Source organism: Pan troglodytes, chromosome 14 (assembly GCF_028858775.2).
Source record: "Pan troglodytes isolate AG18354 chromosome 14, NHGRI_mPanTro3-v2.0_pri, whole genome shotgun sequence".
In the NCBI taxonomy this organism is placed as follows: Eukaryota; Metazoa; Chordata; class Mammalia; order Primates; family Hominidae; genus Pan; species Pan troglodytes.
This window is the reverse complement of record NC_072412.2, coordinates 26,252,483-26,279,036: the sequence shown is the minus strand read 5'-3', so window position 1 is coordinate 26,279,036 and position 26,554 is coordinate 26,252,483. Positions and strand designations below refer to the sequence as shown.

The 26,554-nt window shown below is 38.0% G+C and overlaps 1 protein-coding gene across 4 annotated transcripts in view; it reads left to right on the top strand.

Annotated features, from left to right (window-relative positions):
* Positions 1-26,554, top strand: part of USP12 (ubiquitin specific peptidase 12) — a 126,240-nt gene that overhangs the window by 61,158 nt on the left and 38,528 nt on the right. For 3 of the 4 annotated variants that reach the window (XM_009426769.4, XM_001135418.7, XM_009426768.5), the window contains exons 3-6: positions 4,761-4,974; positions 15,068-15,297; positions 20,714-20,790; positions 20,906-20,989. In XM_009426769.4, coding sequence (XP_009425044.1) covers positions 4,761-4,974; positions 15,068-15,297; positions 20,714-20,790; positions 20,906-20,989 — 605 coding nt within the window. Of the gene's footprint in view, positions 1-4,760; positions 4,975-9,115; positions 9,199-15,067; positions 15,298-20,713; positions 20,791-20,905; positions 20,990-26,554 lie in introns of those variants that run through there. The other variant, XM_009426770.5, reaches the window with a different exon arrangement.

The window sequence follows — 26,554 nt, the reverse complement described above, 5'->3', positions numbered from 1 at the left end:
GATGTCTGTACGCTTTAATCACATACCTCTTAAGCTTAAGCGCCTCTTTTTCTGAAACCAGTGCTTGTCTCCTACTAGCAGTGTAGATATGAGAAGTCATTGTCCTCACTAGGTCTCAGGTCCTCAGCTGGAGAGGGGTTGGATCTCACAAGCCTCTTCAAAAAGTTGGTAACTCCTGTTTCAGTGGGGCAGAGGGATCTTATTTGTTTAATCTCTGTGGAAAAAAAGAAACATATTCAGACAATTAGGAGATTGAACATAGCAGAGCTTTTAAGTTTTATCCCCTCAAATTATTGGCTCTGCCTAGTGTCTGTCTTCCCTATGAACTTATCTGGTTAGGTCCTTTATTTGCAATGATTGTGACACATAATGACATGATTATACAATTTACCTCAAAGATTAAACGCCTCCTTTGAAAAGCTAGAGTAGGAGAGGTAAATATAATGAATCACTATGAACCCATCAACCTAGCTTGAACAATTACCAATATTTTCCTTCTCTTCCACTTATCCTTCTTTTTTTTTTTTTTTTTTTTTTTTTTACCTGGAAAAGGAAATCCTAGTCATCATGGCATTTTGGCCATAAATGGGACACGTTTAATTACATGTCTCAAAGTGGCAGGGACGTTTTAAAAAATATGATCACCTAATGATCACACCTAACAAAGTCAACAATTTCTTAATATCATCCAATGCAGTGGTATTGGATTGATTCAAGTATCTTCTTTTGTCTCAAAGATGACTTTTTTTTTTTTTTTTGGAGACAGAGTCTCACTCTGTCGCCCAGGCTGGAGTGCAATGGCGGCACCATCTCGGCTCACTGCAACCTCAGCCTCCCGTGTTCCAGCGATTCTCCTGTCTCAGCCTCCCGAGTAGCTGGGATTACAGGAGTAAAACGCCGGGCTAGTTTTTGTATTTTTAGTAGAGACGTGGTTTCACCATGTTGGCCAGGCTGGTCTCAAACTCCTGACCTTAATCCACCCACTTCGGCTTCCCAAAGTCCTGGGATTACAGGCTTGAGCCACTGCGTCCAGCCAAAGATGACTTTTTATAGTTGGTTTGTAAATCAGGATCTAAGTAAACTCCAGCATTTACATTTGCAATTTGATTGTTGTGTCTCTTGAGTCCTTTTCAACCTTTTTTCAAGTCATCAATTTGTGGAGAAACTAGGTCATGTGTCCTAGAGACTATTCCCATTTCAAACTTGGCCTTTTCCTTCTTTGTGGTATTGTCTCTTTCATTGCCTGACTGTTGACTGTCTTGTAAATTAGTAGTTACACGTAGAGACATGATTAAAGTTTAGTGGTTTTGCTTAAGGCAAGAATACTTCATAGGAGGTAAGATATATTAAAAGACACACAATATTCAGTTGTTCACTTGAGCAATGCTGAAATCGCTGGGGTGTTTAGGTCTGTTCACTCTGTTTTAAACATCCCCATCAACTTTTAACCTAATGCTTTGAGCATCCATTGATAATTATTGCTTAATCCATTATTTACAACCATTTCTTCTGATTTTATTCACTGGACTTATTTTATAAACAGAAACTTCCTTCATCAACTGTTTAGTGCCCCTGAAATATGGTTCTTATAAGAAAGGCAAGATGAATCTTTAATGTTTTTCCTTTTATATGTTAGTTTGTAATTGTCAATGGAGACTAAAGAGGGCTGCTTTTTAAAAAAATGTCATTATGTGTATACACACACACACACACACACACATATATATCTTTTTTTGTGGAGAAAGTCTCATTCTGTCGCCCAAGCCCGAGTACAGTGGTACCATCTTGGCTCACTGCAACCTCTGCCTCCAGGTTCAAGTGATTCTACCACCTCAGCTTCCTGAGTAGCTGGGATTATAGGTGCGCGCCACCACACCCGGCTAATTTTTGTAATTTCAGTTAGAGACGGGGTTTCACCATGTTGGCCAGGCTAGTCTCAAACTCCTGACCGCAACTGATCCACCTGCCTTGGCCTCCCAAAGTGCTGAGATTACAGGCATGAGCCATTGTGCCCGGCCTAAAATGTCATTTTAAATTTATGAATTTTTGTATAGTTGGTGTGTTTTGATCCATTGCAGTAATCCTTTTGTATTAAAGTTGACACTTATATTTAAGATATCCCAGGCTAATCTTGCACATTGTACATTTCCTTTTTTTTTTTTTATGCTTTAAGTTTTAGGGTACATGTGCACAATGTGCAGGTTAGTTACATATGTATACATGTGCCATGCTGGTGTGCTGCACCCATTAACTCGTCATTTAGCATTAGGTATATCTCCTAATGCTATCCCTCCCCCCTCCACCCACCCCACAACAGTCCTCAGAGTGTGATGTTCCCCTTCCTGTGTCCATGTGTTCTCATTGTTCAATTCCCATCTATGAGTGAGAACATGCGATGTTTGGTTTTTTGTCCTTGGGATAGTTTACTGAGAATGATGATTTCCAGTTTCATCCATGTCCCTACAAAGGATATGAACTCATCATTTTTTATGGCTGCATAGTATTCCATGGTGTATATGTGCCACATTTTCTTAATCCAGTCTATCATTGTTGGACATTTGGGTTGGTTCCAAGTCTTTGCTATTGTGAATAGTGCCGCAATAAACATACGTGTGCATGTGTCTTTATAGCAGCATGATTTGTAGTCCTTTAGGTATATACCCAGTAATGGGATGGCTGGGTCAAATGGCATTTCTAGTTCTAGATCCCTGAGGAATCACCACACTGACTTCCACAATGGTTGAACTAGTTTACAGTCCCACCAACAGTGTAAAAGTGTTCCTATTTCTCCACATCCTCTCCAGCACCTGTTGTTTCCTGACTTTTTAATGATTGCCATTCTAACTGGTGTGAGATGGTATCTCATTGTGGTTTTGATTTGCATTTCTCTGATGGCCAGTGATGGTGAGCATTTTTTCATGTGTCTTTTGGCTGCATAAATGTCTTCTTTTGAGAAGGCACATTGTACATTTCTTATCGCAGATCTTGTATCAGCCATATCTTCAAGGTGTCCGAGTTCCTTTGGATGGGAAAAGGGTGTTTAGAGAACACAATCTGGGTATAGGAGAAACTTGTTGCTGCCACACCTTTTCAGTGGACAGAGTTTGAAAACACGTACACACAAACATGCATGCATGCACACAGACATACACTTTCAGAGTTATAAAAAGACATAAGTTTATGTTGATATTTCTAACTGAAGTTTACAAGGCTTTTATTTTTCTGATTTTTATTATAGCATCTTTTTTTCCTTTACATTAAAAATTTTGGTTCCTTAGGGTATTAACATAATTCCTTGTTTGCTTTGTCCTATGATATAGCTACAATAGTTTCAAAATAACAATATCAATACATTTGTTTTTTTGTTAGTTTGTTTTTGAGACAGAGTCTCACTTTGTTTTCCAAGCCGGAGTGCAGTGGTGCGATCTTGGCTCACTGCAACCTCCGCCTCCCAGGTTCAAGCGATTCTCATACCTCAGCCTCCTGAGTAGTTGGAATCACAGGCATGTGTCATCATGCCTGGCTAATTTTTGTATTTTTAGTAGAGTTGGGGTTTCACCATGTTAACCAAGTTGGTCTCAAACTTCTAACCTCAAGTGATCTGCCCACCTCGGCCTCCCAAAGTGCTGGGATTACAGGTGTGAGCCACTGCGTCTGGCCAGTAGATTTGTTGTTGTTGTTGTTGTTTTTGTTTTTTAAAATGATTAGACTATATCTCATTAGGCATGTATGGTAAACATTCTTTAAGTCACCTGAAGTAATTCATTTCTCTTTATTTCTACCATTGAATCCATATACATTTAGGTTTTATTTTTGTTTTTAATTTTAGAAATTTCTTTTTTATTTTAGAAAAGACAGGGGGTACAAAGTAAATGTTTTATAACAACATTCTTTCAGAGAAGTCTCATTTTCATCCATCTCTCCATTTTTCCTCTTCTCCTATAAACATTTTTGTTAGCTTTTTGTTTATCCTTCCTCATTTTTTAAAAAAATATATAAACAAATGGTCTATGGACATACATTTGATATCACCCAATCTTAAACATTTTTCTCTGCCTAGCCTTTTTAACCTAATACTGTATATACTTGATCTCACCCCATAGTAGAAATATGAGAATTATCCTCATTCCTTTTTTATAGTTTCATAGTGCTCCCCAAATCTTCATGACTGACTTTTAGCTGTTTTATAGCTTTTAGAGCCAGTGTTTATTAATGGAAGGGAAAAAGAAGGCAATACATATTTATGAAACCGTGTGTCATTTACTTTATAAAGTAGGGTTATTTCCCCGCCCGCCCCCTCCCCCGTCTCGTCCCAATTACTAGAGTGGAGAGGAGTAGAGTTCAGTAAGATGTAGTGACATACCCCAATGACATGGCTGGTAAGAGAGAAATTCATAGTTAAGGATTTGATGTCTTTCCAATACATCATGAATACTGTGACTTGGCATTTCAGTGGTTGCTAGACTGTCATACTGGTGACTTTTTCATGTAACGTTTCAGGGGATCTTGTTTTTTTTATTTTTTGTTTTTGTGTGTTTTAATTTGGATGTACCTAAGAACCTGATAGAAAACTTTACTTTTGTGATTTCCAAAGAATTTTTGAGAGTTGTATTTTAAAATGTATAATATAATGCAGTCAGTGTTATAGTAACAGTAGTAAGCGATTGTCATCTCTTTCTGTTCTCAACCATATACCGGGAATTTCTCTCTTGAAAATGTGTTGCCCTAAATTTAACAAAACTTTTTTTTTTCTGTTGCAGTTTGGGAATACCTGCTACTGCAATTCAGTTCTTCAAGCACTTTATTTTTGTCGTCCATTTCGGGAAAAAGTTCTTGCGTATAAGAGTCAACCTAGGAAAAAGGAGAGCCTTCTTACATGCTTAGCAGATCTCTTCCATAGCATAGCCACTCAGAAGAAAAAGGTTGGAGTAATACCCCCTAAGAAGTTCATCACAAGATTACGGAAAGAAAACGGTAATTCTACTTCCCACTGTATTAATGACATACTAGGAAGGTTAAATATAGTGTGCCATAATTCCAGCACTTACTGAGCATCATCTGTATGCCTGATAACATGTTAGCTGTTGAAGAAACAAGGATGACACGCCTTTCTTCAAAGAGGCACTCGTTTAGTGAAGGAGATAGTCTTACAGTAATTAATGCAAGATATGGTTAATGTTTGCATTGCGTTATACAGTGATAAAATTCTGTGTGGCAGCAAATGAGAAATCACAGTTTCTCTTTTTGCTTGCTTGGCTTTTCTGTCAAGAATGAAGGGTTTTTGTTTCTTTTTTTTTGCATGCTTATGCATTTGTTTTCATAATGCTTTCATGTGTGTTAACTCATTGGATCCTTGCAGTAGCCTTAGATAGAGAGCCGTGAAAAATCAAAACCTAAAAAAGGCTTGCCAGGAGCCACACTCCGGGGAAGGAGCTAGAAAAGACCTTTTGGCTTAGGGTAGATAAGTTTTAATCCCCCAACCCCTTTTTAAAATACTTACTGAGTAAGCCCCGCCTTCCTTTTCTCTTTTGAAATATTGTTCATTTAATTTTCACATGCCAATAAGTTGGACATTATCACCCTATGAAATAACTGAGGCTCAGAGAGGTTAATTCGTCCAAGGTCCCACAGAGTTAGTAAGTGGTGGAGCTGGTATACAAACTTACTTCTCCCTGATATGTAAGCCCAGTGTTCTATCTAACGTGGGACACTGCCTCAAAAATTCAAATGGAATTTAGATAACATGTAGAATTCTGGCTTTTGTTTAATGCAGGCATTTTAATCATTGTAGAAACAAAATTGAATGGCATTTTTAGTTGATTTGTTACCTATTAAGTAGACGCTCACAAGCAGGATTTGGGAAGTCTTTAAGATGGATTATTAAATACCCTAATGCGTAATCCCGCCTTTAAATTAGTCAGTTGACACTGTACACAGTGAATTGAGGTAAGCCTGGATCATATCTAGTTCCCTGAAATATAAGATGACCCAGAAACAGGCTATAGGCTATTATTCTTGAATTTGATATATTTGTTGAAGATTTGTTCATTTTCCCCACATACACATGTAGAATAATTGATTAATTGCTCATAAAAATACATCTTGTTTCCCCTAATGAAAGCTAAACGTATGTCCTTTATTAGATTATAGATCTGTTTATCTTGTTTTTTTTAGAAAATCAAATATAACCTTAATGCTCAAATGTGGATTGAGCAGTTAAGTCTTCTCAGTCTTTTTGTGTGTGTCTGTACAAAACTTTAAAAGTTTTGTCCTTGTGGAAGATTTATGTATTTGGTAATTGAACATGGCACCCTTTCTCAGTGACTTTATTAGTATTTTTAAAATGTTCAGTGACTGGACACGGTGGCTCACACCTATAATCCCAGCACTTTGGGAGGCCAAGGTAGGTGGACTGCTTGAGCCCAAGAGTTTGAGACTAGCCTCAGCAGCAAAGCAAGACCTTGTCTCACAAAAAATTTTAAAAATTAATCGGATGTGGTGGTGCACATCTGTAGTCCCAGCTACTTGGAAGGCTAAGGTGGCAGGATCGCTTGAGCCCAGGAGGTTGAAGCTGCAGTGAGCCCTGATTGTGCCACTCTCCAGCTTGGGTAACAGAGCAAGACCCTGTCTCTAAAAAAAAAAAGTTCAGAAGTATGCAGCTCATACAGAGCATACATTATTTCCCTTTTCATTTAATAGTACATTTCTCTTGGCCTTACTAACCTATCACATGGGCTCTTTATACAATGATGTTATCTTAGTTAGGTTGACCCTCATGCTGAACAGAGGTAAAATACAGTTACATACTTATGGCTTTATATGTTTATTTGTCAAACCTGGGGTATTTTTACAGTGTTCGTTATTTTTTCCAAATGGGCTTTTTTTCTTTTTTCATCTCTTTCTCTCTCTGTCTCTCTCTCTTTTTTTTTTTTTGGTAGAGATGGGGTCTCATTATGTTGCTCAGACTAGTCTTGAACTCCTGGCCTCAAATGACCCACCTCAGTCTCCCAAAGTGTTGGATTACAGGCATGAGCCACTGTGTCTGGCCTTATTATTATTATTATCATTATTATTATTATTATTTTTTGATAGTTCAATAGTTACTAATTCTTTTTGTATTTAGGCAGATTGAATTGGTAACACAATAGAGTTCTTAAATACTTCTTTGAAAGAGACTGATTCTAGAATAAATATTCTAAGCCCATCTTCTCATAAGTTTTGCTTCATTTTTCTAAACTTCAGAAATAATGCTTAATAGAAAAGCCATCTTTTTAATAGAAAAGCATTTTTATTATTTGATGTTGCTGACATTTGCAAATATATTTTGAAATATATTTTTGGCTTTTGAATTTTCCCTTGAGAATTGTGTAGAGAAGAATATACAAATCAAAGAGGATTTAATATATTATTCATTGCATATCTTTCCTTCTGAGATTTTGTTTGTTTTAAATCTTTGGAAAGTATGTTACTCATTTCAGTATTTCCACTGACTTTCACTGGTAGATGGTTCTTACTAAATTAATTTCCTGCCATACTATGTTAAAAATTTTATTCTCAATAGATATTAGCCCCATATTGTTTTAACCACCATTGCTTTATGTTACTAATCTTTTTGATGTTCCTGAAAGGAACTGATTTTAATTTCTATTTATTAATGAATTTTTGTTTTTACAGTTTTAACTCATGTTACCTAATCATAGCATAAGAGGACTGTTGCACAGTGCTCCTGCATAGAGTACAGCAACACTGGCTCCATGCATGTTACCTGCTGATGGGATGGATGCTAGCTGAGTGTTTGAGTAGACTAATCATGATAGATATATTTCCTGTTGTGTGCCAGACACTGTTTAGGAACTGATGATACAGAAATACGCCTTCAGGTACCTGACACCCTCGTGGGGAAGCAGACAGCCATCAATTGTGTGATGTAATGTGTCACTGTCACGAAAAAAGAAGACTGGGAAAGGGGACAGAGGATGAGGGAGTTGCTAGTTCATATGTCAGTCATTGGGAAATGTCCCTGATTAGGTAATGTTAGATCAGAAATTTGAAGACATCATTTGAAGATCTGAGGCAAAAATGTTACCATCAGTAGGAAGAAAGTGCAGGTTGCCTGAGTGCTTGAAGGATGGCAAGAAAATTAGCATGGCAAGAGTGGAATAAGATGAAGATAAAGTCAGAAGAACAGGGGCCTAAAGCTTGGGTTTTATTTGGAAAGCCATGGGAAACCACGAGAGGGTTCTGAGCAGGTGGGTGATACGTTCTGATTTGTTTGAGAAGACCCTTTGGCTGCTGGGTGGGCCTGGGCAGCATGAGAGTAGAGGCAGGAGACCAGCCTGGAGGCTGTTGCAGTACCCAGGTAGGAAATGGAGTCCTCTCTTTACAGGTACTGCCTGTGGGTGATCTACTATTATTTTGGAAGAAATACAACATAGGATGGTGATCTGATTGTGTTAGCTAGAGTTGACCCTCAACTGGACTGTTTGGGATCATTTTAGGTGGGCCTGAGGGCCACATCAGCTGGCATCTGTAGTTGTGTGCTCTGACTCACTGAACCTTAGCAGTGTCAGTCATTTCAGTTATTGTTTGGGGGCAGATCTACTTTTCTGTCATCATCTTAGTTGTTTCAATCCCTATTGTCCATCCATCCATCCATTCATTCATTCATTCATTAAAAAATGGGAAATACATCTCATTATGTGGCAGGCACGGTTGTCAGTCCTAGGGATGAGATAGAAAGGGTCCTTGTTCTTAAGGAACCTGCATGGACAAGCAGCGTTTCATGTGCCGTGGAGAGATACAAAAACAGATAAATTTAAGTCTTGGTCTCCCTCAAGTGAGGAAATTTTAGTTGTTCACAAATAATACCTGTTAAATATATTTGAGTAAATAATTTCTTATGTTTATTTCAAACAATTCTTTTTCTCCAAAAGAGCATAAATGGTATTTTGTGTAATGAGAGCTTATAGCTAATTCTGAATTATGAGGAGAACATAACCTATTTTTAAGCAGTGTTTTTCATTTTTTTTGCATTATTGTTGCAGCTATATCAGGACTATAGTAGTTTATAATCATACATTTATTTAATAATGAAATTGTCTGTCTCTCCCACTAGACTGTCAGTTCCATGACGGAGGGAACCCATTTGTTTTTGCTCACCATTGTATTCCCAGCACATAATCCAGTTCCTGGCACATAGTAGGTGCTTACTAAATATTTATTGAATGAGTGAATGAATGAATGAAATTGTTTAACTTCCAAAGCAAGTTTGAAGTCCACCTTTCCCATTATGCTACTTAGCAAAGAAGAAAGCAAACCATAAGAAAACCAGGGTTTTAAAAATTAAATATAATACAGTTCACAGGGATTGTCCTGAGGTCATTCATCAGTGTTATTTTGATGTTTATACAGTCCTGGTTGACGCTTTTAAAACTATAATGGCTGCTTTCACATACAGCAAAATTCTGGCATATTCAGTATACTCTAAGGAAAATGGACTACAAATAATCTTAGAAATATTTCAACAAAAGTTTAAAGATTATTTTTTTGGTTTACTTTGCGTCTCATTTCCAGAGCATTCAAGTCATTGGAGGTATTTTTGTGAATATGAAATCATTGCTCTGTGTTAAAAGAGCATCCAGAAAAAGATGTACATTTTTAAAAAGCAAAAACATTTGCACATTTTTGCTTAAAAAGTAATTATTTTGAAAAACATGTATATGCTAAAATTCTTTTCAACAGGGAGAAATTAGGCTACTTCAGATTGTGGCATCAAGCCAATATGTAGTTAGCCACTGTAGGGAATTATTCATCTCTAACCTTAACTAGGTCCTCAGCAGTGTTTATAAAATCTTTTTACTAGTTCTCCCTGATTATTCTTCTTTTTAGATTCCTCTAGGACTTTTCCAGTTGGTTTCCAACTTTTCTTCAGCCCCTCAACTCAACTTTAGCATAATTATCTTCCACTCCTTGTACTTAGTGGACCTGTTTGAGGTGGGTGGTTCCAGATTTGTGACCCGGAAATGGGTGGGTGAGTGAGAGATAAAGGTTCTTGAATTGTAAGGGATTGAGGTGCATGCACGTCAGGAAGCTGCCTAGACACTGACATGTCAAGGTTGGTGCAGGAGGCAAAGTGGAGAGAGAAACTGTGAATCAGGCCATCAGTGGATGAGGAGGAGGGAGATGACCTCAGAGAGAGGAGGGTTGAGGGTCATAGTATGGCTGTATCTTGGGCACTTTTGTGATTGAGAGCAAGTAGCAGTAGGAAACTAGAAAATGCCAAAGGTTGATAAGGCGAGGGAGTTTGTTTAGAACAGAATGGAGGACCTAGAATGAGCAACTTAGAAAGGGTTGGGAACAAAGAAAATCCCAAGGATGAGAAAGGAAATAAGGTGCAATAAGCAAATGAGAGTAGTAGAGGATAGGAGATTGAGGTTGAGAGGGGAAATGGTTATTATTTTCAGGGACGGAGGATTATTGCATTGAAGGGCAAGGTTAGATAATTTGCTTCAGTTAGCTCAGCTGTGGTCTAGACTTTTCCAATTGGTGGAACCACGCAAGGTTCTATGCATGACTTGGCCCGGCCTCGGAGGGATGGAGTGGACTGCTGAGAAGATTTTTGAGTTGCAGGCTGTCTCAGTGTTGAAAGAGGTTGCATAGACTTCTGCTCTGAGCAGGGAGAGGGGAATGGTGTCCCAGTGCTTTAGATCTACTATCTCTTGTGGACAAAAACCCACACACAGTGTACCAAATTCAAGATTAGTTGTTAAGTCCATGTAGGCTAGTACGGAGCTCTTAGAACTCATGACTTTTATTGTTTTTAAACATAACATGGGGATTTTGCTAAAGGCTAATGGGTCCCTCAGGCTAAACTTACAGCAGAGAAGTGAACTGTGGCTTCAGTTGCATTCTTAATATTATTGTATTTGATTTGAGACCCAAATTTGTGGAATGGATTTGGATGTATGAAAATAACTAAATAATGAACGTGAAAAAAATTATTGTGAATTTTACCATGTAATGCAAGAGATATCAGGGAAAATTCCTAGGGAGAAAGATTCAGGGTCTATAAATTAAACTTGTCTATTTGCAGTGTGAAACTGAAGGAAAGGAGACTTAGTGGGTTAAGTGAAGGGAGCTGACTTGAACTAGGTAGATTTAAATGGAAATGGAACAGACTAGACATGCAGGAAATGAACTTTAAAAATTGAAAGGGTTTGGGAAGTAATTGTATATGAAGAATATGCAATAGACAGGCAGATTGCTTGAGCCTAGGAGTTCAAGATCAGCCTGGACAACATAGCGAGACCCCCATCTCTTAAAAAAATAAAGGAATGTGTAACAGGCAGTGACAGGGAGCGAGGAAGTGGACTTTTTGTATGGAAAGCTCTATGTTATTTTTAAGCATGCAAATAATACATGCATACATTCTTACAATAACATTTCAGTACCAAACAAACCTAGAAGTTTCCCTGAGTGCTCTCTGCTTCCTCCCCAGCTCCTCAATCTCGTCTTCCTTTGAAATACCTTGATGCTACCAAAAACCCTTTTCTATACATTTAAATATATATGTCCAAATAGGAAGCCACAGTTACATTTTATGGGAACTTACAGTGGTGGTTTCTTTTTCTTTTTTTCTTTTTCTTTTTTTTTTTTTTTTTTTTTTTTTTGCGAGACAGAGTCTCACTCTGTCACCCAGGCTATAGTGCAGTGGTGCGATCTTGGCTCACTGCAACCTCCGCCTCCTGGGCTCAAGTGATTTTTGTGCCTCAGCTTCCTGAGTAGCTGGGATTATGGGCGCCCGCCACCATGCCTGGCTAATTTTTGTATTTTTAGTGGAGATGGGGTTTCACCATGTTGGTCAGGCTGGTCTTGAACTCCTGACCTCAGGTGATCTGCCCCCCTCAGACTCACAAAGTGCTGGGATTACAGACATGAGCCACTGCTCCCAGCCAGTTGTTTGTTTTTCATGAGTGGGATCCACATGTGTTCAGCATCCTTGTTTCACTTTCTGTTTTGGAAGTTTTGCCATGTTAATTCAATGGAACTGTTTCCATTTTAACCGTTGCCCAGCATTCCCTAACAAAATTATAGCATAATTTAAATAAATCATTCTCCTGTTGATAAACATTTAGGATATTTTCAGACTTCTGCTGTTATAAATAAGCAGCCGTATTTATGCTTGTTTTGGTACATGCACAGATACTTACCTGGCATTGATACCTGGGAGAACTAGGTTGCATTATTTTAAATCTGTTACCAAAATTGCCTTTACAACGTGCCATGCCAGTTTATACTCCCAGCAGCAACAGTTGAGAATGTCCATTTCTCCATACTCAAGCTAACACTGGATGGAAACTAAGTCAATTTTTATTTTGCCAAAGTGATGGGCAAAATGATATTTTGTCATTGTTTTAATTGTTATTTCCCAGTCCCTTGTCATGTATTATTTAGGCATTTGTATTTCTACTCTGAATTGGCTATTTTCCTTTGCCAGTTTAAAAAATTTTTTTTCTTGTTTTATAAAGGGTTTTTTTAAAATATTCTGTATATTAAACCTTTACATAGTCTGGATATTAATATGCAAATAATTATCCTTGTTTGTCACTTGTCTTCATTTATGTTGACTTTGCCATACAGAAGTTCATAATTTTTACATAGTCAGTCTTTGATGTGTTTTGTATTCTGTTCAGTAGCAACAACAATTATATAGGTTGAGCATCCGTAATCCAGAAATCTGAAACTTTTTGAGCTGCATGATGCCACATGGGTGGCTGAGGTAGTAACAACTTTACTTTCTGATGGTTCAGTGTACACAAATTTAGTTCCCTGCACAAAGTTTTTAAAAATACTATGTGAAGTTGCACTCCATCCTGGGCAACAAGAGCAAAACTCCATCTCAAAAAAAAAAAAAAAAAGTACTATATAAAGTTACCTCCAGGCTATAAGGTGTATATGAAACAAATGAATTTCATGTTTAGATTTGAGTCACATCCCCAAAATATCTCATTATGTGTATGAAAATATTCTCAAATCTGAAGCAGTCTGAAGTCCCAACCACTGCTGGTCCCAAGCATTTTAGATAAAGGATATTCAACATGTAGTGATATTGCCAATATTGTTACTGTGGTTGTTGAACAGAATACAAAACCTATTGTTGTATTCTAAGCACTTTTAATCTTCCTTCCAGCCTTGTGAGGTACAGGTACTGCTGTGAGCCCCATTTTTCAGATGAGGAATTATGGAACAGGGAGCTTGAATAAGTTGCCTATGCCACGCGTGCAGTTAGAAGTAGAACCATAGCACCAACCCAGACAGCCTTGCTCTAGCAGCTGTGCCCCCCTACCCCCATAAAAAGCTTCACTCATTCCCTTTCTGTTTTTACAATAACTTTGCAAAGAAAGATGGTATTCTGTTTTGTTGTTGTTGTTTTTGAGATGGAGTTTTGCTCTTGCTGCCCAGGCTGGAGTGCAATGGCGCAATCTCGGCTCACTGCAACCTCTACCTCCCGGGTTCAAGCGATTCTTCTGCCTCAGCTTCCCAAGTAGCTGGGATTACAGGCGTGTGCCACCATGCCTAGTGAATTTTTTGTATTTAGTAGAGATGGACTTTCACCATGTTGTCCAGGCTGGTCTCAAACTCTTTACCTCAGGTGATCCACCTGCCTTGGCCTCCCAGAGTGCTGGATTATAGGCATGAGCCACTGCGCTTGGCCTGCTTTTTTTTTTTTTTAAACTTACTATTGGATTGAACATTTTCTCATGTTTCTTAGCCTTTTGATTGTTTTTTTCTTATAAATTGATTGCCATTTATAAGATTGCCCAGTTTGGTTTTCTTTTATATGAGATTTGCTTTTATATGTTGAAAATGTTAATAATTTTCAGGTTTCACTTTTTTTTAAACTTTTTAAAAGATTTCTAATACATAGAACTTAATTTTATGTAGTCATATCTGTATCTCTTCTAAAATGTAATTGTTAATTCATTTTATCTTAGACTTTCCCTAAATTTTTTTCTAAATTTGTATGCATTCATTTTTAAAATGTAAAATCTTTCTGGAACTTATTAAATGTACATTGAGGATCTAAAAATAAAATGTCCTAAATAGGTAATTTTTCTCAATGCATTTTATTGACCAATTCATGTATGTTCTTGTGTGTGGGCTTATACTGGGCATTACTTTGTGTGTGGCATGGTGGAGTCAGGCTGCCCAGTTTGAATCCTGGCTCTGCCATTTCTTGGCAGTGTGACTGTACTCTGTCTCATCCCATTTTCATGTTTACAAATAAAGTTAATAACAATATTACATGGTTTTTGGGGATCAAATGAGATACTGCCTCTAAAGTCCTTACTGTTCTATGGTAGAGTTGTATATTGCCAAGCACAGGGCAAAGCACGCTTGATGTTAGCACCACCAATATTTCAGTTATATTTACTCATTTGTGTAACTGCAGGGAACGTTTTGTGGAATTATAAAGTCTCACATTTGGAAGGGACTTGAGATTATCTGGATTATATAGATAATTCTTGATAACATGATTCTTAAACCTGACTCTACATCAGAGTTAGTTGGAGGAGCTTTGAAAAGCCCCACGTTCTGGCCTTACCCCTTATCAACTAAATCAGAATCCCTGGGATGTATGGTTCAGTAATTTATTTTTGATAAACTTTGTGGGTCTAAAGCAGTTGGCTTGGCATTGGCAAATGGTTGTCCAACTTCTGCTTTAAAGCTTGCCAAGTTGAAATATTTGTGGAATAATAAGTCAGGTAAGCTAATAAGGAATTTCTTCTTAAATTCTCAGTATCTGTTATGCTAATATATAAGGATAGGTTTTGCCCTTTTCTCAGGATAAATTAGTAGTATTTTTAAACAAGATTTTAATTAATTTTACATTTTCCCCAAATACAGATAAAAGTTTTAGATGCGAAAGTTATTTGTTATACATTACAAAAACATTGTGCATTTATATTTTAGTTCTGATCCAATACTAGATATTCTTTTATAAATTGGTTTTTTATGAAGTTATGAATTCTGAAATAATTCTCTAATATAATGTTTTTATTTTCAGAGCTTTTTGACAACTACATGCAACAAGATGCCCATGAATTCTTAAATTACCTACTAAATACAATTGCTGATATTTTACAAGAAGAGAGAAAGCAGGAAAAACAAAATGGTCGCTTACCTAATGGTAATATTGATAATGAAAATAATAACAGCACACCAGACCCAACGTGGGTTCATGAGATTTTTCAGGGAACATTAACTAATGAAACCAGATGTCTTACTTGTGAAACTGTAAGTATATCATACAATTTTGTATAGAGAAAAATTGAATTACTATGTTAAAGGTTGTTCTTTGAGAATGGAAGATGAACTTGAAAGTTGTAATTCTTAGGTATAGGAGTTAAAGATGTATTTTTCAGTTAAAAGGAATCTGTCTGTATTCTTAATGTAATGTTGCTTATTGACAATGAATACCTGAGGTGATAGAAAGATAATTACTGTAGCTTGAACTGTTTGATTTTCTTTCAGTTTAGGAGGCCATAGAACCATGTTGTGGAAATTATGTCTTATGACATAATCTCATAGGATCATACAGATCAGGGAGGCATATTAATTCATTTTTCCTTTTTCTACGATTACCTTTAGTATCCATTGTTGGGATAAAAACTAAAGCATACAGTGTACCCTTCAGGAGGGGAAAAAAATCCCACTTGCTGGACACTTTGTAAAGATGAAGCTTGAAAATTGTTACACCCAGGCTGGAGCGCAGTGGCCCAATCTCAGCTCACTGTAGCCTCGACTTCCTGGGCTCAAGCAATCCTTCCATCTAAGCCTCATAAGTAGCAAGGACCACGAGCACGTGCCACCACACCCAGCTAATTTTTAAATTTTTATTTTTTGTAGAGACAGGGGTCTTACTGTGTTGCTCAGGCTGGTCTTGAACTCCTGGGCTCAAGCAGTCTTTCCACCTTGGCCTCTCAAAGTTCTGGGATTACAGGTGTGAGCCATTATGCCTGGCCAGTCATGTTCTTTATAGCATTTTCCCTATTCAGTACAGAATCCAATTTAGAGGGGGACATTGCATTTAGTTGTTTCTTTAGCCTTCTTTAACCTGAAACATTTACATGGTCTTTTTTTTTTTTTTTTTTTTTTTGAGAATATGCCTCCCTCACCTTTTTAAAATCAGATGTTCTCATATTTAGTTTCTCTGATGTTTCTTCCTAGCTAGATGCAGGTTATGCATTCATGGCTAATAATAATATATCATTCATGTTGTGTTTTTCTCGGGGCATCAGGTCTGTAGGCACACAATATCCATCTGCCTCTCATTGGTGAAATTAATTTTTGATCACCCAGTCAAGGTGGTGGTGTTTCTCCATTTTATTTATTTATGTGGAGACAGGTTCTTGCTCTGTCGCCCAGGCTTTAGTGCAGTGACACTGTTATAGATCATTATAGCCCCAAGACTCCTGGGCTCAAGTGATCCTCCTGCCTCAGCCTTCTGAGTAACTAGGACTACAGTGCATGCCATCACCCCCAGCTAGTTTTTAAACTTTTTTGAGACAGAGTCTTGCTGTGTTACCCAGGCTGGTCTTGAACTCCTGCCTGCCTCAGCCTCCCAGAGTGTTGGGATTACAGACATGATCCACCGTGCTGGGCCAGTTTCTCCACTTTATGATGACTTTTTTTTTTTTTTTTTTTTAAATCCCCTTGCAATTAGTAGGCAGTCTGTGGGGAGACACAAATACCTCCCTCCTCATCAAAATCTCACCCAAGATTTAGCATGCATTTATGATTTTGCCTGATCTCATCTTTACTGTGACAGTTGTGCTGCTAGTTTTTAATAACATTGGAAAAGAGGGTCCACAAGCAAGAAAGCTAAGAGTCCTGTAAAGTCTCCATAGTTTTGCCTTTTCCAGAGTATGGTGTAGTTGAAATCATATAGTATGCAGCCTGTTTGGATTAGCTTCTTCCACTTAGCAGTATGCATTTAAGGTTCTTCCATGTCTTTTTAAGGCTTGATAACTTATTTCCTTTATTTTTGGCTGAGCAACATTTCCACTGTATGGATGTGCTGCAGTTTTTAAAGTTCATTCACTTACTGAAGGACGTCTTGGTTGCTTCCAAGTTTTGCCAATTATGAATAAAGCTGCTATAAACATTTGTGTGCAGGTTTTTGTGTGGATGTGAGTTTTTACTTCCTTTGTGTAAATATCAAGGAGCAGGATCACTGGATTGTATGGTAAGAGTATACTTAGTTTGATAAGAAACCAACATTCTGTCTTCCACAGTGGCTGTACCATTTTTCCTTCTTACCAGCAGTGAATGAGAGTTCTTGTTTCTCCACATCCTTGCTGACATTTGGTGTTGTCAGTTGGATTTTGGCCATTCTAATAAGTGTGTAGTGTTATCTCATGTTAATTTGCAAGGCCCTAATGACATATGATGTTGATCATCTTTTTGTCTGCTTATTTATCATCTATATCTCTTTAGTGATGTGTCCAGATCTTTTGTCCATTTTTAAATCAGGCTGTTTTTCTTTGAGTATTGTCGAGTTTTAAGTGGGTTTTTTTTTTTTCGGGTATAATTTTGGATACTAGTTCATAATCAGGTGGGTCTTTGGCAAATATTTTCTCCCAGTCCGTGACTTGTTTTTCATTCTTTTAACACTGTTTTTGGCAGAGTGGAAGTTTTTTTTTTTTGAGATGGAGTTTCGCTCTTGTTGCCCAGGCTGGAGCGCAGTGGCTCACCGCAACCTCTGCCTCCCGGGTTCAAGTGGTTCTCTTGCGTCAGCCTCCCTAGTAGCTGGGATTACAGGCATGCGCCACCACGCCCGGCTAATTTTGTAATTTTAATAGAGACGGGGTTTCTCCATGTTGGTCAGGCTGGTCTTGAACTCCCGACCTCAAGTGATCCACCCACCTTGGCCTCCCAAAGTGCTGGAATTACAGGCGTGAGCCACCGGGCCTGGCTGGCAGAGCAGAAGTTTTTAATGTTTTAATTATCAGTTTTTAATTTTAATAAAGTCCAACTTTTTCTTTCATGCATTATACTTTTGGTGTTGTATCTAAAAAGTCATCAATAAACTAAAGGTCCCTTAGAATTTCTCCTATGTTATCTAGGAATTATATAGTTTTTCATTTTATATTTAAGTCTATGATCCTTTTTGAGTTAATTTCTGTATAAGGTATTAGAAAGTTTATTCTGGGTTAATTTTTTTGCATGTGGATGTCCATCTGCTCCAGCATCATTTGTTGAAAAGACAATTCTTTCTCTGTTGAATTGCCTTTGCTCCTTTGTCAAAGATGAGTTGACTCTTATTTGTGTGAGTGTATTTCTGGTCACTGTCTTCTGTCCTGTTGGTCCGTATATCTGTTCTTTCCCCACTACCACACTGTCTCGATTACCGTAGCTTTAGAGTAAGTCTTAAAGTCAGGTAGTCTCAGTCCTCTGACTTTGTTCTTCTTCAATATTTTGTTGGCTATTCTGGGTCTTTTGCCTCTCCATGTAAACTTTAGAATCAAGTTCGTCAATATCCACAAAATAACTTGCTGGGATTTTGATAAGGATTTTGCTGAACCTATAGATGAAGTTGGGAAAAAAATGATATCTTGACAAAGTTGAGTCTTCTTATCCAAGTACATGCACTGTCTCCCCTTATTTACCACTTTTTTTGCTAGTTCTTCCTCATATCAATACCATGCGTGTTTTGTTAGATTTATATTTAAGTATTCATTTTGGGGGGTGCTAAGCACCAACTATGCCAGGTAGAAGATGGTAGAAGATGAGTAAGACATAAGCCTCTGATCACAAGATACTCCTATGGTAATGAAGACTGGCAAAGCAGTGTTCAGGCAGTTCCAGTACAGTGTGTTATCGTATGTGTATGCACAGGATGCCATGCCAGCCAGAGAATAGTAGACCTAATCCAGGTGGGAGTGGGAAGGATTTGGACAGGTAAAGGACCAGCTTCCTGGAGGAGCTCATGCTTGTATTTTAGAAATGCAATTGGTAATGTCTCAGGTGGTAGGAAGCTGGTGTCTATAACACCCTTTTCTGGTGTTCTCTATGAGGGTTCCTTTTCAGTCTCATTCCTTGGCTTCTCTTTTTCCATTCTTTAAATGTGGGTGTTCCCCAGGGTTTCATTGTCGGTTGCTTCTCACTCTGAATTGGGAGGATCATGATCATGTTCCATTTTATTATCACATGTGCTGATGAGTCTCAACTCCAGATCTCCACCCTAGACTTCTTCCCTGAGTTTTAGACTGGGATCTCCCCATATTGTGCATGACATGACATTAGGACATATTAGTCCAATAGCAGCCAGATGTCTTTACAACCACTTTGAAAAGTGGAATACTGTCCTACTTGGTGACCACTTGGCACCAACTCAATCGCAAATATAAACGTAGTAACTCATGCACCCAGGTGATCTAGAGCATCCTTGTGTCTAGGTTTTTACATGATCATAAAAGGAACATTTCAAATGAAGACCCCTGAGGCAGTGTCTGAGGACTTCATTTTGAGGAATACAAAATTGATTTTGAGAAACACCAGACTGTGTAACTTTTACTTCTCTGTAGCTTACATGTAAATTCCGGCCTGATCTGGCTAGCCTACCTCTGCCATACTATCTCTTGTCACCCTACCCACTTTTCTACAAAATTGATGTGTTTTCCTTAAACATATCATGTCCTCTTTTTTTCTCTCTGAGTTGTCTGTGTTCCCTCTTCTTTTTCACCAGACTTTTTGAGACTCAGGTCAGTTATCTTGTAGTGTTGCTGTATCTTCCATCGTACAGTGGAATGGCATCTTAGAGAAGGGGTTTCGGTCCTATGGTTAGCTTAATGTTGAAGTCAGGGAAAGTCAAAATCACCATTGGAACTCCCTTCAACTGTCTATAAAATACGCTATGCACAGTACCTTGGTTTACTTATATTTGCATAAATACATACTTTGTATAGTCACATGTTGTATGACAACTTACTGAGTTGTTCTATGAACAACTCTATGTGCTAATAATAATCTTGATGTAGTATTAAAATGGGAAAGCATTTGCTTAACTGAGTGGAGAGGCACAGGTTGCTGAGTCAGACATATCTCCTGTTGCACACGTACCTTCAGGATGGACTTGCTGAAGGAAATAGCTAGGAAGATTTATGTCTAAAGTTCTGTTCTATTCCAGTTCACATGAGCAAGTGATAACTTTATAAGATTATTTACCCATAAATCAAACAAAACTTTATATTAAATTTTTAGGAGAAATAAAGTCAGTCACAAATGAAGAATGTAATTTAACATTTTGGGCTAAATTTTTTTTTAATGACAATACAGATATCCTGTCCTGTGTGAAGCATTTTTATTCAGTCTTGGCCTATGTTTTTTTAAGAATCAGTGTATATGGTACAGTTTATTTCATGCTTTAAAATAACACAAAGACTTTGGAAAGTCATGAACTCTCACATCATACTAGCCTTTGCCAGTGAGAGTCAGTCAAAAGTGTACTTTGGTGTTTTATTTATACATCTGGTAGGGGTTATTTATTCAGTGTCCTTTTGGATAATCCAAATTAAGTAGTTTTCTTTTGAACTTGAGGGAAAAGACTTGTTTACTTACTGATAATAATAGAATGCATTTCATTCTGTTAATTGGGAACTGTGGTTTACTAGTATTTGAAAAAATCAAAGACAATTCACTGTTTTTACAGATAAGCAGCAAAGATGAAGATTTTTTAGACCTTTCTGTTGACGTGGAACAAAATACATCAATTACTCACTGCTTAAGGTATATGTAGAATTATTTAGTTTGAAATTTAATAATTATTTTTAGTCTGGAATATTTTTTAAGATACATGATTTCCTGGTATCTACAAAATAAATTTGTTTTGAATTTCACACAGAGGTTTCAGCAACACAGAAACTCTGTGCAGTGAATACAAGTATTACTGTGAAGAGTGTCGCAGCAAACAGGAAGCACACAAACGGTAATTTAGTGCTTTATGGATTTTTAAGTGATTTTTTTTTTTGTAATTGATGTTGGAGGTGGGCTTAGAAAAACAATCTAGGAAAATTTACATTGAGTAAAAATTCTTAATTCTATCACTAACAGTTAATGTTCATTAAGTATTACTAGGTAAATGATATTCTACTCAATGTTTCTTTTACAAAAACTGTGTACCCTGAAGTGATTTCCTATGTCTAGCAATTATTTAATCAGCATAAACCAGTACAGTTAAAATATTTGGCTTTGAGGCTTTCCTGATGATGTAAACTTTTTTCTTGGTGAAGAGGGTTGAGGGAGATAGCACTCCCCATTGCCCATCCCCCACACCCCCAGTTTCTGCTTTTCCTACATAGGATGTTGTACATTCTCTTAGCATGTTATTGTAAGACTGGTTTGGTATCAATAAATGGAATAATAAACATCATCATCATCGTTACTTCTTATTTTGAAACAGTCTCAAACTCAGAAAAGTTGCATGAATAGACCAAGAAAGCTTTTTTACCCTAAACCATTTGAAAATAAGTTACTGATATGTACCTCATGGCCCTGGCACTTTAATAGGTATTTCCCAGCAACAGGGACGTTTTCCTATGTGTGCACATCCATCCAAATCCAGAAAGTAACATTGACATGCTACTGTTACTGCAAACCTTATTTTGGTATCACAGGATGTACCGGTAATGTCCTTTATAGAAGAAGGATTCTGTCCAGAATCCCACATTACATTTAGCATTCGGTCTCTTTAGTCTTTTTCAATTTGGAAAAGATTCTCAGTCCTTTCTTGACATTAATGATACTTGACTTTTGATAATCATAAGTTAGTTATTTTGTAGAATGTCCCTCATTGGAGTTTGTCTCGTTTTCCTGTGATTAGATTCAGGTTATGTATCTTGGACAGGAATCTTACAGTGTTTTTCTCATCATGTCCTGTTAAGTAGCATATGTGACTTGATTTGTGCCATGTGTTGGAGTATCCCCAAGATCACTTCTAGGACAGGTGATTTCCTAGAAGGACTCACAATGCTCAACATCCAAGCGTGCTCACAGCTAAGATTTATTACAGGGACGGGATACAAAACACAGTCAGCAAAGAGAAAGCCAGGCAAGCACCCAGAAGTCAGTGCCCCAGTGGAGTCACAAAAGACTATTAATTCTTCCCACATTGAATTGTGACAACACAGGAAGCTCATTACAGACTGAGTGCCCTGAGTTTTTATTTGGGGCTAGTCATGTAGGTACCCTCTGCCTACCATGCCCCCAAATTCCAGACTCCCAGAAAGAAAGCAAGAGTTCAGCATAAACTTCTTGTTTGTTCAAACAATTTAGGCACAGCGAGACACTTATTATTTGGCAAATGGTAGGAACATGTCCAAAATCCAAGTTTCCAGATGCTAAAAAGGACCATCCATGCAAGCACGCCATTTTTTTTTTGTTTTTTGTTTTTTTTGAGACGGAGTCTCGCTCTGTCGCCCAGGCTGGAGTGCAGTGGTGCGATCTCGGCTCACTGCAAGCTCCGCCCTCCCGGATTCACGCCATTCTCCTGCCTCAGCCTCCCGAGTAGCTGGGACTACAGGCGCCCGCCACCACGCCCGGCTAATTTTTTGTATTTTTAGTAGAGACGGGGTTTCACTGTGTTAGGATGGTCTTGATCTCCGGACATCGTGATCCGCCTGCCTCGGCCTCCCAAAGTGTTGGGGTTACAGGCGTGAGCCACTGCGCCCGGCCGCAAGCAGGCCTTTCTAAGGATAGTTTGAGGCCATGTGAATCCTTTTCTGAACCTCCCATTACTGTTCTTGGCTGTTAATGAACATTTGAGTGAATGTTCCCCAGATGTTTTACAGAGTTCTTCACTTAATCTTTACTTTATCTCATTGTAATTTAGAAGTATTTTATGTGGAAGTATTTTGAGATTGTGAATATTTCATTCTTCATTGAACTTTCATTTTATTCACTTTTAAAATCTTACAGTGGACCCAAAGGTTCCTGTTTTATTCAGTGGATTGTTATCCATTAGCATTCTTACTTCCATGCTCACATTATCTCCAGTCTGGCCAGGGGGAGTTCCTGCAAGCTGGCTCCTCTCTTCTTGATGTGCCCAATCATTCTCCAGTATTTCTTTCCTTTCTGACTCAAGCTGTTCAGGCTCATTTTGCTCTTTCTTTGCCCCTACTCTGGAACAAGCCATTTCTCCAAGGAGCCCTGGTTTCTCTTAGGGGAAAACAATAAACTAGGACCTTGTACAGTTGTGCTCGTTGCTATTGGGATGTCATTGTTCCTGAGCCCACTTAGTGAGCAGAGCTAGAGGATAGATGAGTATTTATAAATACGCACACACTTTTCACATCTGCATTTATTTCTCTTCTACGTCTATTGATCTCTTTATCTGTACTGAAAACCATGAATACACAGTGATAATCTTGTAGCCACCACCACAGTATTTGTAATTCCTTTCTCTGACAGTACAGTTGGCTGCTATTATCCTTACTAGATTTACTTATTTGGTCATTGCACCTTTAGGTAACCCAGCTTATTCTCTCTGCCTTCCTGCCCCCGCTCCCTGCATGCACATGAGCGTGCACACACACACACACACACACAAACACACATCCTTCCCCACTATATTTACTTATTCGGTCGGTGCACCTTTTGTTAACCCAGCGTATTCTCTCTGCCTTCCTGCCCCCGCTCCCTGTATGCACACACATGCATAAACACACACACACTGTCTCTCACACACGCGCGCGCGCACACACACACACACACACACACAGCCCCTTCCCCTCTGCTTTGACTTCCCCCTCTCCTGCCTGTACAGATGTCTGTGTTATTTGGCCCCATCAGATAGTTGAATTGAGTTGTTCATTAAGGGAGGGGAAGAGCTCAGATTTTTAAGTGATTATATTTTTGTTTTGGACACAGACATTTCCTAGGAAGGAAAGTGTTTTCGGTAATGGACCACGGAATCAAAACAGATTACTCACTGTTTCTGTCCATTAGTGCATGTGACGGGGAGCACCTCAAAGAAGTTTAGTCAGAGGGATAGGGGCTAAAGCATTACATTCATCCTGAAAATGCCTTAGAAAGTACCTAAGACCGTTGGATAAGTAAGAGTCAGGGACTAAATGTAGCTAAGAGAAATACAACTTTCAGACTTTACTGACTATATGGAGGAAGGCCCATCTGTGAGCAAAAGCCACCCTTTCCCTAGAATGATGGTTATACAAGTAATCACATGTGAGTAATTGAGAATTGTCTGTAAAATCGAGCTCTTTGTTTTAAAGACATGAAATTTTAATGTATTAGAAAATACATGAAGAATGTATATTCTTTGTAATTAAATTAGAAAATACGGATAAATGTAAATCGAGAATCACTATAAAAGCTATAAAATGTTAACATTTTTCTGTATATCTTAGATTTTTAAAGTGTGTATGTATATACACACATAGTCCCTAAAATGCTATCAAACTTTATGTACAAGTTCGAAACTTTTTCACTTAAAAAATTGCAACCATGTTAATGAAGAAATATTTTTATATCCTTCTTAGGAGGTGCTGCATTGTGTGTGTGTGTGTGTGTGTGTAATTATATATATATGTGTATGTATATGTATATGTGCATATATAAAAAATATATGTATATGTGCGCATATATATATATATATATATATTTTTTTTTTTTTTTAAAGAGACAAAAGATCTCTCTCTGTCACCCAGGCTGGAGTCCAGTGATGTGATCTTAGCTCACTGTAGCCTCAGACTCCTGGGCTTAAATGATCCTCCTACCTCAGCCTTCTGTGTAGCTGGGACTACAGATGTGTGCCACCGTGCTGAATAATTTATTGAATTTTATTTTTTATTGACGGGCTCTTGCTATGTCGCCTAGGCTCATCTTGATCTCCTGGCCTCAAGCAGTCCTCCTGCCTCAGCCTCTGGTGTAGCTGGAATTACAGGAGCTAGATACCACGCCTGCTGCATAGTATTTTTTTTTTGTATGAACATACCATAGTACCATGTATCTACCAGTTGTCTAAATCCAACAATTTAGATTTTTTACACTGTTATAAACAGTGATTTGATGAACAGTTTTGTGTGTATATACACATATTCCCCACATGTTTTTGGACACTTTGTAGGATAAATTATGCATAAGTTTCTGGAAAGACAACTTTACAGAAGTTACATATTTCTCATTAGGATCTAGTATCAACCTGTTAATTTATGATGTGATATTGAGCAATTCATTTAATATTTTTGACCTTTACTTGGATGAATTCACTTCTGAAAGTTTATAGTTCTCAGTCTTGGAATAATAGGATAAGCTTGTGTTGAGTATACAGACCATAGTTCTTAGTAAAAAACCAAAAATCAATTTGATGGCCAGATGCGGTGGCTCACGCCTGTAATCCCAGCACTTTGGGAGGCCAAGGTGGGTAGATCACCTGAGGTCAGGAGTTCAAGACCAGCCCGGCCAATATGCTAAAACCCTGTCTCTACTGAAAATACAAAAATTAGCCAGGCGTGGTGGCACACATCTGTAATCCCAGCTACTCTGGAGGCTAAGGCAAGAGAATTGCTTGAACCTGGGAGGCAGGGAGGCAGAGGTTGCAGTGAGCTGAGATGGCGCCACTGCACTCCAGCCTGGGCAACAGAGCGAGACTCCATCTCAAAAAAAAAGAAAGAAAGAAAGAAAAAAGAAAACATTCCATTTATAATAGTATTAGAAACAATAAAATACTTAGGAATAAACTTACATGGCAGAAGACTTGTATATTGAAAATTATAAGATGTTACTGAAAGAAATTAAGACACAAATAAATAGAAACACATCCTGTATTCATGGATGGAAGACTTAATATTGTTAAAATGTCCATACTACCCAAAGCAACCTAGAGATTCAGTGCAGTCCCTATCAAAATTCCTATGGCATTTTCTGCAGAAATAGAAAAAAAAATCCAAAAATCCACATGGAATCACAGAAGACCCTAAATAGTTGAATAATCTTGAGAGAAAAGAACAAAGCTGGAGGCATTAAACTTCTGATTTCAAAGTATATTACAAAGCTAAAGTAATTAAAATAGTATGGTACTGGCCTAAAGACATATATAGACCAGTGGAACAAAATGACCCAGAAATAAAACCATACATATACAGGCAACTGATCTTCATCAAGGGTGCTAAGAATGAATACATAGTGGGAAAAGGATAATGTCTTTAGCAAATGGTATTGGGAAAACTGAATATCCACACGAAAAAGAATAAAGTTGAACCCTTACCTTATGTCATCTACAAAAAATTAGCTCAAAATGGATTTAAGACCTAAAACTATAGAACTCTTTTTTTTTTTTTTTTTTTTCATCTCACTGTGTCTCCAGGCTGGAGTGCAGTGGCATGATCTTGGCTCACTGCAACCTCCAGCTCCCGGGTTCAAGCGATTCTCCTGCCTCAGCCTCCTGAGTAGCTGGGACTACAGGTGTGCGCCACCATGCCCAGCTAATTTTTGTATTTTTAGTAGAGACGGGGTTACACCATGTTGGCCAGGATGG